Consider the following 14,454-nt stretch of genomic DNA (forward strand, 5'->3'; position numbering starts at 1 on the left):
TTCAAAGATTAGAGATACAGAGGTTATGTTTTGGTATGGGATCGTTGTAGTTAAAGCCCATCCAACTGCTTTCCACCATTGTGGCTACTTTTTCCACATCCAGAATAGGACAGTTATCTTCCAGAGCTTTGAATCCAACACAGGTTAACCATCATTGTGAAAGAGTTTCAGCCTGTACAAACCACCCACTTTGAAAACAGGACCCACACGTGTAACACTGGTCCTTAAATCAAAAAAGGGTCACTAAGCCATGAGTAATTAACTGGCTGCATGACCACAGACCTGACAACAACGTGATGTACTGCCAGACTCACAGCTCTAGTCCACATATTGTGTTAATGGTTTGACACAAGAATACTCCGGGTCATTGCCTGCACACACACGCACCGATTGTGATCGCTGTATTAGTCTCTATCACTGAATGCCTAAATTACCTACGAGACATCACACCGAGGAAAGATTGTTTAGCGAGTGAACGAGCGGTCACGTCTGAGAGAAAGATTTCCTTTATCGTTTACTGTGCAGGTAAAGTATGTGTACAGGTAGGCTACTGCGAGTCAGTTTTTTATGCTCATGTGTTTGCATATGTCATTTTGCTGAGAAATTCATACGGTATGTTTCAGGCAAAACAGGATTAGCGGTATATGCTATTAAAATGGTGCAAAATAAGTTGTCAACATCACTTCAAAGTATTTCGCTCTCCCTACAGCAAATACTTAGCATGAACTCAACTGATGGAGCTGCACACCACAGGTGTGGTCTGACATTTGGTGTGTTTGCCCCACGGAGCTGTACTGCCAACCTTCAAGCAGCAGCAAAGTGAATCAAGACAACTGCTGCAGTAAACACACCACTGCTGAATTAGTATTAGGCTATCTAAATCGAATCGCCTTCTCTTCTTGGCCTGGATAAGACAAGTTTAGCACCATGGCACAATTAGCATAATGGCCTGCAGCTGAATGTGGGAGAAAACAAGAGACAGAGATAAAGCATGAGAGAAAAGAGAGACACAGCGCAGCAATAAACCTACAAATCAACTTCATGCATTCATGCCTCCTGGTTAGTAGCACACATACAGAGTCATAATGCTTAAATGTGAATAAAATATATTCCCAGCTTTCTTTGAGCAAAATAGCTCATTTACATTAAATCAGCCAACTTACATGGAACAAATGTAATATATTATACATAAATAAACACAAGGAACGATTTGGCATCTAGGCTCTGACCTCATTAGCACACAAGCATACAACAAGCTCAGGACAATATTTAACATTCTCCTACAAGCCACATTAGTTACAGAGGCCAACACAAGCCTTCTTCTACTACAGTATTTGAGACCAACCACTGTGCCAAGTCACCGGCTAAGCACCTCAGACCACAAGGGGAGCATACTATGGAGCGACCTGACATGGATAAATCTAATCTAGCAATGCACCTGCACTGCAGCAGCAGCAGGCTAAAACCCATCAGCTATGCAGCAGACAATTAGTAACAGCATATCACAAAAATGGAGCAGCCAATATCTTCATACCTATAATAAGCAGCAGGTATAGCCTATGATTAGGCTATGAGTCCAGCTCTGTGTAAAAAAAGTGTAAATACAAGAACAGGATATCAGCAGTGTATCTAAATAGCACAGTAAAGCAAGTTGTCAACTAAACCTGTTGTTTTGAGTTTAAACATAGTGTGTTAAAAAACACAAGTCTGTGAAGGAAATGTGATTATCTAGATCTATCCCTTTGAGAAACACGTTGAGATTCACATAAGGCTTATATTACTGGGAAATAATTAGGGCTATGGAATGGACTGCACTCATGTGTACATCACTGTAGCAAGTATAGGAAAAAAAACAACAAAAGGAGGAAATATGACATAAAACGTATTCAACACGTATAACACACATGGGCACTGAACAGATTGAAAGCATAAGAACACACCTGCCAGACAAAAAAAAGTGAAAGTTCTTAGCGACCAATACTGCACATAGGTAGATGATTCATAGCAGCATAAGAGCAGAAATTAGCAGCCATCAAGCACAAGACACCAGAAAACAAGCACAGATGGTAGAGCAATATCAGCCAGCACTGATAAACCAAACACAGAAACTACAAGTGAACAGTGCCAAGACATCATCTCAGAGACGTTAGTAAGAGCAGCAAGTACCTTGGTGAAGTTGGCCGTCCTCCCTGGCACGTTAGCTTTTAGACTCCAAACTCCACTTTAAGCTTGAAGCGTCGTTTGACGCCACGGCTGATTATGAACAACGGCCGACAAGCAGAAGAGTTCCAGAATGTTTTGAACATAATATTCCTCAAAGACGACCGGAAGTAACATGATGTGACAGGTATAAAAGTTAGCTTGCACATTAAATGCTACACGGGAGTCAGCAATGTTAGCAACAATTGCCCCAGTAGTGTTAAAGAATTAGCTAACTAAGTGTTCAACAACAACAACAGTGGGACAGGTCCGTGGCATTCATCCATAATCCGTGGTAGTTTAAACAGCCCGCCATTTTGAAGAGGGTGCGTTCGATGCTTATATACACACAGTCTATCTGGTTCGATGCCTTATTTTTTTCAGCAACTTGAGGATGTAAAATATGAGGCTCCGATTTTCTGCTTGATTAACCCATAGACGGTAGGTAGAAGGATTAACCAGGTACCTAAAGTTGGCAACCCTGATAGTATGGAGACTCAAAGTGAACATTCTTAAATAAATAAATGAGAAATTATTAAATCAGTATAGCATGATGTAGACGGATACCATGATAATGTGAAAAATACAATTTAAAGTGAGCTCAATAGTAGGGCTGGGCGATATGGAGAAAATCAAATATCACAATATTTTTGACCAAATACCTCGATATCGATACCGCAACAATATTGTAGTGTTGACTATTGGTGCTTTCACAAAATATTTACACAATGAGATTTGTGATAAATAATCATCAGTAATGTAGATAACTAAGTGGGTAAACGCAAATAATAGCATAATAATAACAGTCTGGTAAGTTCAGAAGATGACATCACTTTACTGTAATGCAACCTTTAAAACCAGGAAAAGACAACACTTATGCCATATTACGATATTACGATATCCAAAATCTAAGATGATATCTAGTAGAGCTGGGCAATATATCGATATTATATCGATATTGTGATATGAGACTAGATATCGTCTTTGATTTTCTCCATATCGCCCAGCCCTAATATCTAGTCTCATATGATGATATCGATATAATATCGATATATTGCCCAGCTCTACTCAATAGTGTTATTTCATCCTGCGTATTTATCAGTTTATTGCAGTTATTTGATTCTTGGCAGTGTTTCTTTCCAAATATCCTTGGTATGTATGTGTATAATTCACAACAACCGTATTCAATAATACCTCTTTACATCACAAAGTCTGTCAATCAAGACTAACAAAGCCACTTGTGATTGGCTGTTTAGTTTTTTATAAGAAATCAATACTTTTTATTCAGAGTCTGATGTTTGAGTCAAGCCAATTTTATTTATATAGCCTCAAGGGGCTTTTACATACAGCATGACACCGTCTGTACTTTGACCCTCGCTTCGGGTGAGAAAAAAACTCCCCCCAAAAAAGGGAAAAGATGGAAGAAATGTCAGGAACAGCAACAGAGGAGGGATTCCTCTCCCAGGACAGAAAAACATGCAATAGATGTCATGTGTACAGAATAAAGAACATAATAAAATTACAGTAAAGGTATAGACAATCCAAATGCCAAAACTATACATAGAATGTAAACATATATGAAGAAAATGGATCCGGTAGATCTTTGGCAGTTATGCAATAAAAATTCCTTTAAAAAAAAACAAAAAAAAAAACAGCCTGAATATAAATTTAAATGAAATATTTAAACAGGTCAAATACAGGAAAGACCTGAAATAAATTAAAGGAAAAACACAGGAAATACAGATGCCTCTATAAGGACACAATGGTTTGATGAGTATGAAAATGTGAATCACATGCTATGGTCTTTACAGTATGAGAGAGAGCCAGCGCTCTCATCCCCTTCATCAAAACACCAAATGAGGGATTAGGCCTATCTTTTGAAGGAATTGTGTTTATTCAAGAGTTGCAAGGATTTTATGTTATTTTTTTCCTTTATTTGTCACCCAATCTATCATATTTAAACTAATTCAACTTACAAAACAACGACTGTTTCTGGATGGAAAAATGTAAGAAATACACTCCAATTGAGGATCCCTTAAAGATTCAAATCGGAATGAATCCTGTAGTTTCACCTTGTGTCTGACACTGAGATATTCCGGAGACAGAAGAAAACAAAGTGTCAGCAAAAAACTTGAGGGGGAAAACAAATATCAAGAAGAAACGGTGAGAGTGACAGGTGTGAGGGAAGGAAAGGGAATGAGGAAAAATAGCAAGACAGGCAGTCTTTGTTTAAGGGCTGTAGGCAAGATGAATGCAGCATGTGTATAAAAGTGTGAAGCGAGTGGGGAATCAAGTAGAGAAGAAGGAGGTGGGGAGACGGAGAGGCATAAAACGAATGGAGTGGGGGGGGGATAATGGTCTAGGATTAAATGGATATAGAGAACTGTCTGCTCTGCTGTACAAGACAAGACCACATTTACAAAACAATTGGGCAGACTGTACATTAAACATTGATGCGTACTGTTGTTTCCAAATCACCGTCAACTAAAAAGAAGAAATATTTCAAACATCTGTGTGAGCTTCAAGAAACGCTACATTACCAATCTTGCCCCCTGTCATGTGTTTTCCTTATTTGTGCTGTGTCTGAAAGACTAGCTCTGGCTTCCTTTACCTTCATCCTTAACCCGATGCTACACAGGCATGCACAGACAGACACAGGCACACTCTCTGTGTGCAAGCTCGAGTGTGTGTATATTTCTATCACACACCCTCCTCTTCAGATCTGAAATGAGGTGGAAAAGTAACTGCGAAGGCAGACGAGCGCCTGTAGCTAGCTCAGAGATGAATACAACTATTCCATTACAAACACCTTTAATGTCACCATGGTGCGTCGGCTATGCAGTTACATCATTTTATTTTTCTTGAAGGTACTAAAACTATAATTACTGGTTACAACTTTGCAGCACGAAACTCATAAAAAGGGCCAAACGGCAATTAAGTTGCGTGCAACACATTAACAACCTCAGAAAATAAATTCAGATTACAGAAGCGAGGTGCTAGAGAGGAAAGAAATCAACTCTGCTGTGATGTGTGAAAGACTTGTGACATCTGTGGAGGCAGGATTACTATAAAAGCAACACTCCTAATTCCCGTAGACTATGTTAATCCGCCAGTCGCAGCTGTGTAATCTAATGTGAAGTTTGTGGTAGATTTTATCGAGTTTTTTTTTGCAAATGATATTCCTTTAAAAGCTCTGATTCCCTTAAACTGTCTTTTAATAAAAAGCAACCTTACCCATTATGAATTGAATTAGCTGCAAATGTGTTTTGCACAGAGATGATGATTCTGATAATGAATGATTGACATAAGTAATGAGAATCAATACGTCTCAACAACATTGATTTGATTGACAATTCTAAAACCATATGTTTCCTTCTTTCCTATGATAAATACATACAACATATGTCTGATAATAAAAGCATGAAATAATTACGTTGAATCCCACAGATATAACAGCTCCTCTCAGCCAACCTGCTTCAAATTATATTTACCATTACACAGGAGTGCCCATTAGGGGTGCACGATTCAGAAGAAAATGTCACGATTTGATTCGATATCGATTTTCAAGCTCGAGATTCAATTCAAAAATGATTCTCGATTCAAAAAACGATTCACAGTATGTCAATTTAGTTACTTTTCCCATGTGATTGCAGTAGACATACAATTTTTTTAAAACAAAAACATAATTAATTAAAAAATATGAATTGATTTTTGGAATTCTATGAATCGATTTTGAATCCGTAGAGCTTGAATCGCGATTCAAATGAATTTTTTTGCTCACCCCTAGTGTCCGTACATAATAAGCACAAGGTTGCAATGTTGCAGTTTTTAATTATGGTTATGAATGCAGACCGAACCTGAACAACTGCCTGCCACCATGTTTGGTTCGATCAACATTTCACTTTTTCTTTTGAAAACAGAAACCATTCATACTCTGTCAGAGCTTCTTATTCTATAAACCACTTTGTCTTTCTATTGCACTTAGCTTGTTTCTAACACACAATGCGTCATAATGAATGGGAGTGCAAACATACCATTTTGACTATTTTGAGTATGCACTTCTATTATCTTTCTGTCATTTTTATTTATTAGGAAAACAGCTATTTGCCTTTCATAAAATGTCTATATTTATGGACTGTTGATTTATTGAATCATTTGTTAGTGCCGTCAGTCATTCCTTTATTACTTGTGTTGTAACAGTTACAGGGACCTTTTCTTTTTCTAATATTTAACTTTAATTTAAAGTTAACTTTTTTTACTATTCTGTTTATTTGGTATATTTCATTGGTCTTTTTAGTGGCATATGTTGGCGGTCAGTCCACCTCTTTGGTCCGGACTGAAATATTGACAACTTTCAGATGGATCGGTATGCATTTTTTTCTGTACAATTCCTTCACCAAGCAGCATAACTGGGATAATTTAAAAATGATTTCTGAGGAGCCTGCAGTGATGAGTCACCCTGTCGTTCTGCGTCCCAGTCGGTCTCTATTCCTCCCACCCTCATCCTCTCCTCACATTTAGCACATTCATTATACTTGCACACTTAATATGTGTTGTATATTGTCTCCTTACTCAAATAAACAAACAAAATAACTGTTGTGACCACCCTCATGTACCTGTTGCCTAACACAGAGCTTCATCTAGTTAAGATTCCTCTTTTGATTCCTCTTTTGTCAATTAAGGCTGTTCCTTCCTTCTTCTGCTCCGACGATGCTTTTCTTCATTCCGTCTCATTAACACAAAGAACTTCTGCTCTGCTTTTTGGCCTCTTCTTTGCAAAATTGGTGACATTATCTCATGATGCACTCCCAGCACTGACACTGTGCTGACAGGAAATGACAGCGACGAGTGCAGCGAGGTACTTTGTCTTAATGAGCTGCCATACCGTCTGAGTTCCCCTCCACCTGTGAGATGAGAGTAACCTCTCTCATCTCCCGATTCATCTTTGGACGGATTTCTGTGCGAGTGCCTGTGTTCTTTTGTCTATCTGTTTTTTTATGTTCTCTTTAAAAAAAATCATGTTACAGTTTTTGTTTCTGTATATCCATTCAATTAAATGGATCACACAATAGCTGTGGATAGCAACTACAGTCCATTTTCACAAGTTGTTTTTTTTTTTCCATTTGCAGCTACACCTTCCCACAAACACCTGCCTCCAGATCACTTGTTTCCAACCTGTGTGAAAACAGCTTTCTGAAATAAGCGACCTTGTCTCTTTTGGCCTACATTATCAGGAGTGCGCCATGGAGAGGGTCTGCTAATGCACACTAATCCTCCAACACAATGACCCCAATCCCTTAAATCTGTCAATAGGGAAGCTGATGCGCCAGATTAGAGATCTTGCTGTAATGATACTGAAGGACTCTACTCCATGTCTTGTTGTTCGCAAGATAAACACACACAGTTTATGATTTGCATACTTCATTATATCCAAAATAGCCCTGACTGCTATGTCTATGGCAACAAGTCCTCCAAACCATACGACAATAACGGTTGTTTTTTTCCGACCCTCTAATACAACCCACAGGAGCGTTTAGGTCCTGGCTTTAAACATGTCGTAAACATTGTGAAACAGTTGCAGTTTGGTTAGGTTTAGGCCCCAAAACTACTTGATTATGTTTAGAAAAAGATTGTGGTTTGGGTTAAAATGATCTGTTACGTTATTTAACTTCCAGTTACGCACATGAAGCAGAAAGTGACGTAGTTCCGTAAAAACATTTTTTTTTTTAACTCAAATCATCTGCCTGCCTCCTCATGTGGAGTTTGGCTCTTATACTTCGTCAACTCGCTTTCTGCTTTGCTCCCATAGTAATTACTGGAGGCCACTAGAGGGCGGCGCCACCCTAAACATAAATATTAGACGTAATTGCTGCTTGAACAAACCATTTATGGAAGCGTTTTACTGGGGAGGACAGTCTCATCTATGGACCTGTATCTCAATGAGAAAATAACTGGAATTATATTTCATTATGCGGTTTCCAAACCACTCAAGACAAACTCCAATTGCAGCCAAACCATGAGGAGTATGATTAACTGAAGATCCCAGTGGTGAAGCCAAACTACTTCACATAGACAGCATTGACCATTTGAATGGTGTTTGAGACCAAGGGATGAGCCTGAGTTAATGAAATTGTCTAAAGAATCAAGTAAGCAACAGCATTTCAAAAGCACATGGAGATATATTTTTGTTGCCCTGTTGTTATCATAGAAACTGTGCAGCTTTTATATCTTAGTCATTATTGTGTCTGAAATTTAGAGTTCTGAATTCAGCGTCTTCTATGATACGACAGGACCGCAATCAAAGATGCCGGGCCTCGATGCACCGCAGAGACAGTTTGAATCAATGCTTATCTCCGAAGTGAGTTTGTTTACTTTATCTACCGCCACTGGACAGATAAATTGACTGAAAAGCAGAAAGAATTTATACACATACAGAAACGCTGGGCCTGTAGGTAGAGAATTTGGGAGAAAGTTATTAAAATTGCTTTTATCAACACTCTAAATCCACCCAATGCTGTTGTGCAGCAGGAAGCGACGACGCTTGCTGTCATATCCACAGCTGCCAATTCCCGAGGTGCAGGGCATCAGATTATCTGGGTTTCTTTAAGCTGGGGACGCTGGTTATTTATCACAGCTCCTAGAATGCAATTTTGAGAAGTGTCGCTGTGGTCACCTCAGAGACACAGGAAGGAGGACGGAGGAAAAAGACCCAAATGAGCCATGAGTTATTGTATGAAAGCCTCCACCATTGATAAAATACTTAATTCTTTGTGGACACTGTCACAATACACAAAATGAGAATCACTGTCTCCTTTCCCATCTTTCTCTTGCTCTCTGTGTAATTTTGTGCAGCAGTACAGAATCCAAACATTGGCAGGCACATCAAATATCTTGCTATCAGTATGACATTTCGCTGAATGATGACATCAGCCTTGAATCACATTCAATAGTGATTAAACATAATCAAATCCCACTGATTCATAGCAGAGCTTTAGCCTATAATCCAAACCATTCACTGTGCTTTCCCATGAATGATACTTTACTAGTTTAACGGCTTTAGAAACAATGAATTAAATTTCAACTATAACAAATGTATCCTTTTGTTCTTTATTGATAGGGTTGTCATAGGAAAAACACGTCACATTTTGGTTTCAAAATAAGAGGATATTACATAGAAAAAGGCATCATCATTTTTCTTTCACACATGAACAATCGTACAGCCGAATATGTATTGCTCTATGTCAAGAGACCAAGATTAGACATTTTTACAAATTGTAGAAGCAGGCCCCAGGGAGAAGCCTGAAGCCCAAGGTAAGTTTGTTAAAAAATTCAGAAACAATGTCCACCTCAAACGCGGCACAGACTATATTTGCATAGCATGCATTTGATTTGAATAAATATCCGGTGAAGACTACAGTGACAGATTGCTCAAAATAATTTGATAAATGTTGCATATTCTCTGACAAATTGCATTGCACATCTGAGAAAAAAAGTACAAAAGGCTGGAAAAGAATAGAATTATTTACAAGAAATAATCCCTCCCATACTGCATTTACCCTGACAACTAGCAATATCTGGAGCCATTTCTAAGGGGGCAACAAAATCATACAAAAGTTAAAGGAGATGAAATTGCATTTGTTTTGAGTTAGAAATGTAGAAATAAGTAATAGTATAGATATATTTATATTTACAACATCTGATCTGCAAAGCACATATTTTTCAAATACAAGAACCTTGCATTTCGAGGATAAAAATCAGGCCTTTAATCTTAAAAAAAATTAACACAGCATTTCTTAGGTTTCTCTTAATGGGTACACCATTACATAATGTATTTACAGGCTTCACTTAGCACATAGTTTAATATAAAATGTCCTTTATCTAATCTCAATAAATACATCCTCTAAAGTGATTTACTGTATCTTTTATCAAAACAAAAAAACAAACAAAAGCTAGCTTCTTTTCTTCATACATTCTACACCAGAACTTGCTGTGTATGTACACTTTTTATTCCCTCTCTCTCTCTCTCTCTCTCTCTCTCTCTCTTACTCACTTACACTCATACACACACATAGAAACACCCTAACTAACTCACTGGGGCTCTGCTAGAGGTTTGACTACAGGCCACGGCATGTCAGGTAAAGGTAACTGGGGCTCGGCAGGTGCCTGGTGTTGCTGCGTCTGCTGGTTGGCCCAGTTTAAGTCCACACCATTCTTCTTCAGTGCAGCCAAGTGCTTGATGTCCAGCGTGGTGAAGGTGGTGAACTGGACCTGGTTCCGCTTACTGGTGGGGGAATGAAGCGGCTCGTTGCGATGTGGCCTAGCCAGCAAGGTGGCTGAACGGTTCGCCATGGGGTCGATCGCCTTTACCTTAAACTGCTGCTGTTGGGAGCTGGCTTTGCTGCGGCCCAGGGTGGCAGTTCTTTCAGGGACAGCGGGGGCACTCACAGTGGGCAGGGTGCCCTCCAGGTTGCGGTGGTCGATGGTGTCTATGGAGTGACGGGACTCCAGAGGGCGGTGAGCCTCACGTTTTAGCGTGGATACTTGAGCCGGGCCACCTGGAGCGGGTGTGCCATCGTTGCTGCTCACCAGCCACACCCAGTCATGCTTGTGATCCTTCGGGTCCCCGATGAGTGCCGGGCCTGCCTGTAGGGGGGTCTTGTGATTCCGGAAACAGAGGTTATACGAAGCACAGTTGAGCAAAAAAGCCAAGATAGCGACACAGGAGACCCCCACCAAAGCATACATGCCGATTTCCATGTCCAACATGGCTCTGAATGTCCTAATGAGGTCGCTCTCAACTACTTTCGGAGTTTTAGATTTGGGAGGCTCTTTCTTGGGTGTCACCTCTGCTTTAGGAATGTCTTTTTTAGGAGGTGAATTGGGGTTATCAAGCATGTTTCCATAGCTTATCTTCTGCCCTTCTCCTTTACTAACTAAACCCACTGTTGTATCTATAGGCCTGGCAGTGCTCAGTGGTGTATTAAAGCTCGGTTTGCTCATAGTTGTAGTGGCAGTCGTGGGAATGACAGTATATGTCTTACCTCTCATAGCTCTGGTTGTAGTTTCAATCATAGAGGTTGTTGATAATGTGGTTGAGGTGGTAGTTTCTGCAGTGGTGGACTCCCGCTGGTCAGGTACTTTGCTTCTGAACGGCCATTTATCCCCATCCTCGACAGCACGCTGTGATGTCACCGTCGTTTTAAGCTCACCTACCAATTCTAATGCACCACCATCAAAATCTTTATTTACATCAGTGCCAACCCCACCACCACCTTCTACTGCCACGACTCTGCTGCTACTCTGGAAGTTGATCCTGAGGCGCGCCGTGCCCACCGCCAACTTGCTCTTCCTCTTGGACTTCTGGCATTCCTCACAGATCCTCAGCTCCACTCTCACTAGCGCCCCCTGGCCTTCACCTTCACCTTGTGCTACTACAAATGTGGACTGCGGGGTGCGGCGTACTGTGGCCACCCCCTCATCTGGGGTAGAGACTGTCAGAGAGTAGATGCTGCGGTCAAACAGCTCCAGTGGAGTGACTGCGCCATCGCTGAACTGAACCCAGCAACTGACCACTGCCTCCTAAAAAGAAAGAAAGAAAGAAAGAAAGAAAGAAAGAAAGAAAGAAAGAAAGAAAGAAAGAAAGAAAGAAAGGTAAAAAAAGAAAGAAAAGACTGTGATACCTAAGAAATACAGAGTTCAAATGTAGAAAAGCAAACCAATATCCTCCCTCCTGCCTTCAGTGAGAGCAATTTTCTTATACTAGTTAATAACATAAATTGCCTGAGCTAATCTCTTTATGATTAAACTCAGTAGGGTGTTATTGTTCCATATAGTCTTATGAAGTCAGAGTATGAATTATAATTTAACAAAAGTGGATGAAGAGATTATAATGAAAGTCCTTTAAACAAGAACAAAAAAGTACAGCGACAAGGGTCATGTTAAGAGCCAATCCAATCACATTCATACACAATGACCTATTTCCTGTTGCTAATGTGAGCCACTGTGTCGCCACAGACCTAACCTATATTTGTGGTTTTGAATACATTATGAATCCCCATGAGCAGAACATTAACAGCTTGCCATCGCATACACAATTGGATGGTCATCTGCACTGGCATGGATCCAGTAGTTTGTTATTGACAGGGGCAGACCAGCCACAGCGACAGTGTACTGTAGGTAAAGTGAGCTGTCGCACTAACAGCTATGGACCGCCTAATTGCTGCCCCATGCCTGTGTCGGGGAGCTGGTTTAAAATGGGCAAGCTGCCACGGCTAAATGTGTGAGTGAGCTTTTAAAATGGTCATCTGTGCACCCTGTCTGCCTCTTCCGCTCTCTCACACAGCATGATAACGGCAGATGACAGTCGGGGCTGTGAACACAATGAGTTCACATTCTGGGAGGCAAAGAAAAAATATCATTACACCCTTAAGGTGATTGTTGCATAAATTGGCTGTTGTGGCAATTCAAATCCTCTCTGTAGAAGCACATTATATCGTTGCTGGAAAATAAATATTTAGGATACATTAATAGCACGCAATTTTGTCATAGCAAGTTTAAAGTGTAATTTTAAGCCTCCCCTCACAGAGGGTTTACAATGAAATTGTTCTGAATGATATTGTTTGTGGTGCATATACAGTACTGCTTCTGCTCCCTGTGCAGGATACAACCTCACTGGAGAAAACTTTAATGAATGTTGAATAGTGTGGTTATCACTAAACATGGGCATTTCTTTCTTTCTGCTTTTGGCCTGGATTTACACAGTTGAAATCCATCTCTGTGCAAGAGACACTGATCCTGCAGTGCTTTCACATTTTTTCACAATATAATAACTAACAATGCTGATTAATACCACATTTCCCCAACACATATCGAAAAGAATATTAAATCTAATAACACTAGGAACTGTTGAGGTAAATATGGTCATCTCTACAGTGCAAAGTTTTTTTTAGTCCAAACATGAGACGAAATACTTTTTTCAAAAGATAATCTGACTTGCAAGCCAGGACTCCACAAGGATAAGTGGCACATTTTACATACTGTATCACTCCAACAGAGACCAGTGCCTATTTCCATCTCCAACTATGCGGTACCAAAATTTCCCTCCAGAAACAAGTTAGATTTTTCTTCCTTTATTCAGAGTTTCTCTCGAAGTGACTTTCTAAAGTCAAAATGCCACTTCTCTCCTCTATCCTTCGACCAGATATAATACCCTGTCATCCACCAAATGTAGAGGTTTTATTTCCCTCCAACCACCTCTCAACAACAGGTGAGGGACCCTTTCTAGGACCTTTTGATTCCTTGCATGATCGTATACACCTGTACCCAGATATATTAAATTAAATGTTTCATTGAACATAATGCTTTGCAACGATTCCGTCCCTACAGATGTCTTGCCAAACACTTGACGTGGTTGTAGCACAACTACTGCTGCTCAAACACAATATGATGCAAGCAAGTTGTCTCCCTGCTGGTCACAACTACTATAAATTCCTAATAATGCACTCTCCACACATGTATACAACCCAGTAGATTTACGATCTAATCAAATTAAATCAAAATTAAAATCAATCAAATCAATGAATCAGTAAATCAGGGTTAACTACGCCTGCAATGTAGGGAATTCCTTTGGCTTCAGCCAGCCTATGATTAAGTGCTAAATCCTAAATCTAAACACTAAAATCAATACTAAAGTCTTATGTACAAGGTTTGATTTGCATGCGGGAAAATCAAAAAGCAGCAACGCAAATCTTTTTTTTTTCTAATCTGCTAACAGTGCAAGAAGCGTGTTGGTCTTAAGCAGTTCTGTGAGGATGTTGATGAAATTCATGCTTTTGCTTTATCCTGCCTGCTTTATTATACATGTATCTGTGAGTGTTTCCACGCTGGTAATAAAAGAAGGAAGCTTGTCAGTGGGAGACAATGATGAATGCCGGGGGCCTGCTTGTTAAATGTGCCCACGTTTTTAGGATGCAACAAGAAAAAGAAAAAAGGGATGTTTTTAGACTTTGCACACAAAGTCAAAATCATAGCTGCAATGGTAGCAGCTCACTACAAGAGGGAAACAGCTTACTTGTTAAAAAGCCAATAAATAATTACACGATTAGAATGAATGCAGACACAAGAGGCTCTTACCTTTGATATTTAATAACAGCCTATAGCAATCTGAATTCAGCATTTATGTTTCTGCTCTTATGTAAGCCCCCTGATGAAAAAAATTCTATGAATATTTTCTCAAAATCTGAATAAAAGAATGGA

At 39.7% G+C, this 14,454-nt stretch overlaps 1 protein-coding gene across 1 annotated transcript in view; it reads right to left on the bottom strand.

Annotated features, from left to right (window-relative positions):
- Positions 1-9,285: 9,285 nt before the first annotated feature.
- si:dkey-1d7.3 (transmembrane protein 132D) overlaps positions 9,286-14,454 on the bottom strand; it is a 35,848-nt gene continuing 30,679 nt past the window's right edge. Inside the window, exon 10 of the mRNA XM_039780607.1 lies at positions 9,286-11,778. Within this exon, the coding sequence (XP_039636541.1) occupies positions 10,288-11,778 (1,491 nt within the window). The 3' untranslated portion in view covers positions 9,286-10,287. The remainder of the gene's footprint in view (positions 11,779-14,454) is intronic.

The sequence above is a fragment of the Perca fluviatilis genome, chromosome 17 (genome assembly GCF_010015445.1).
Source record: "Perca fluviatilis chromosome 17, GENO_Pfluv_1.0, whole genome shotgun sequence".
Lineage (NCBI taxonomy): Eukaryota > Metazoa > Chordata > Actinopteri > Perciformes > Percidae > Perca > Perca fluviatilis.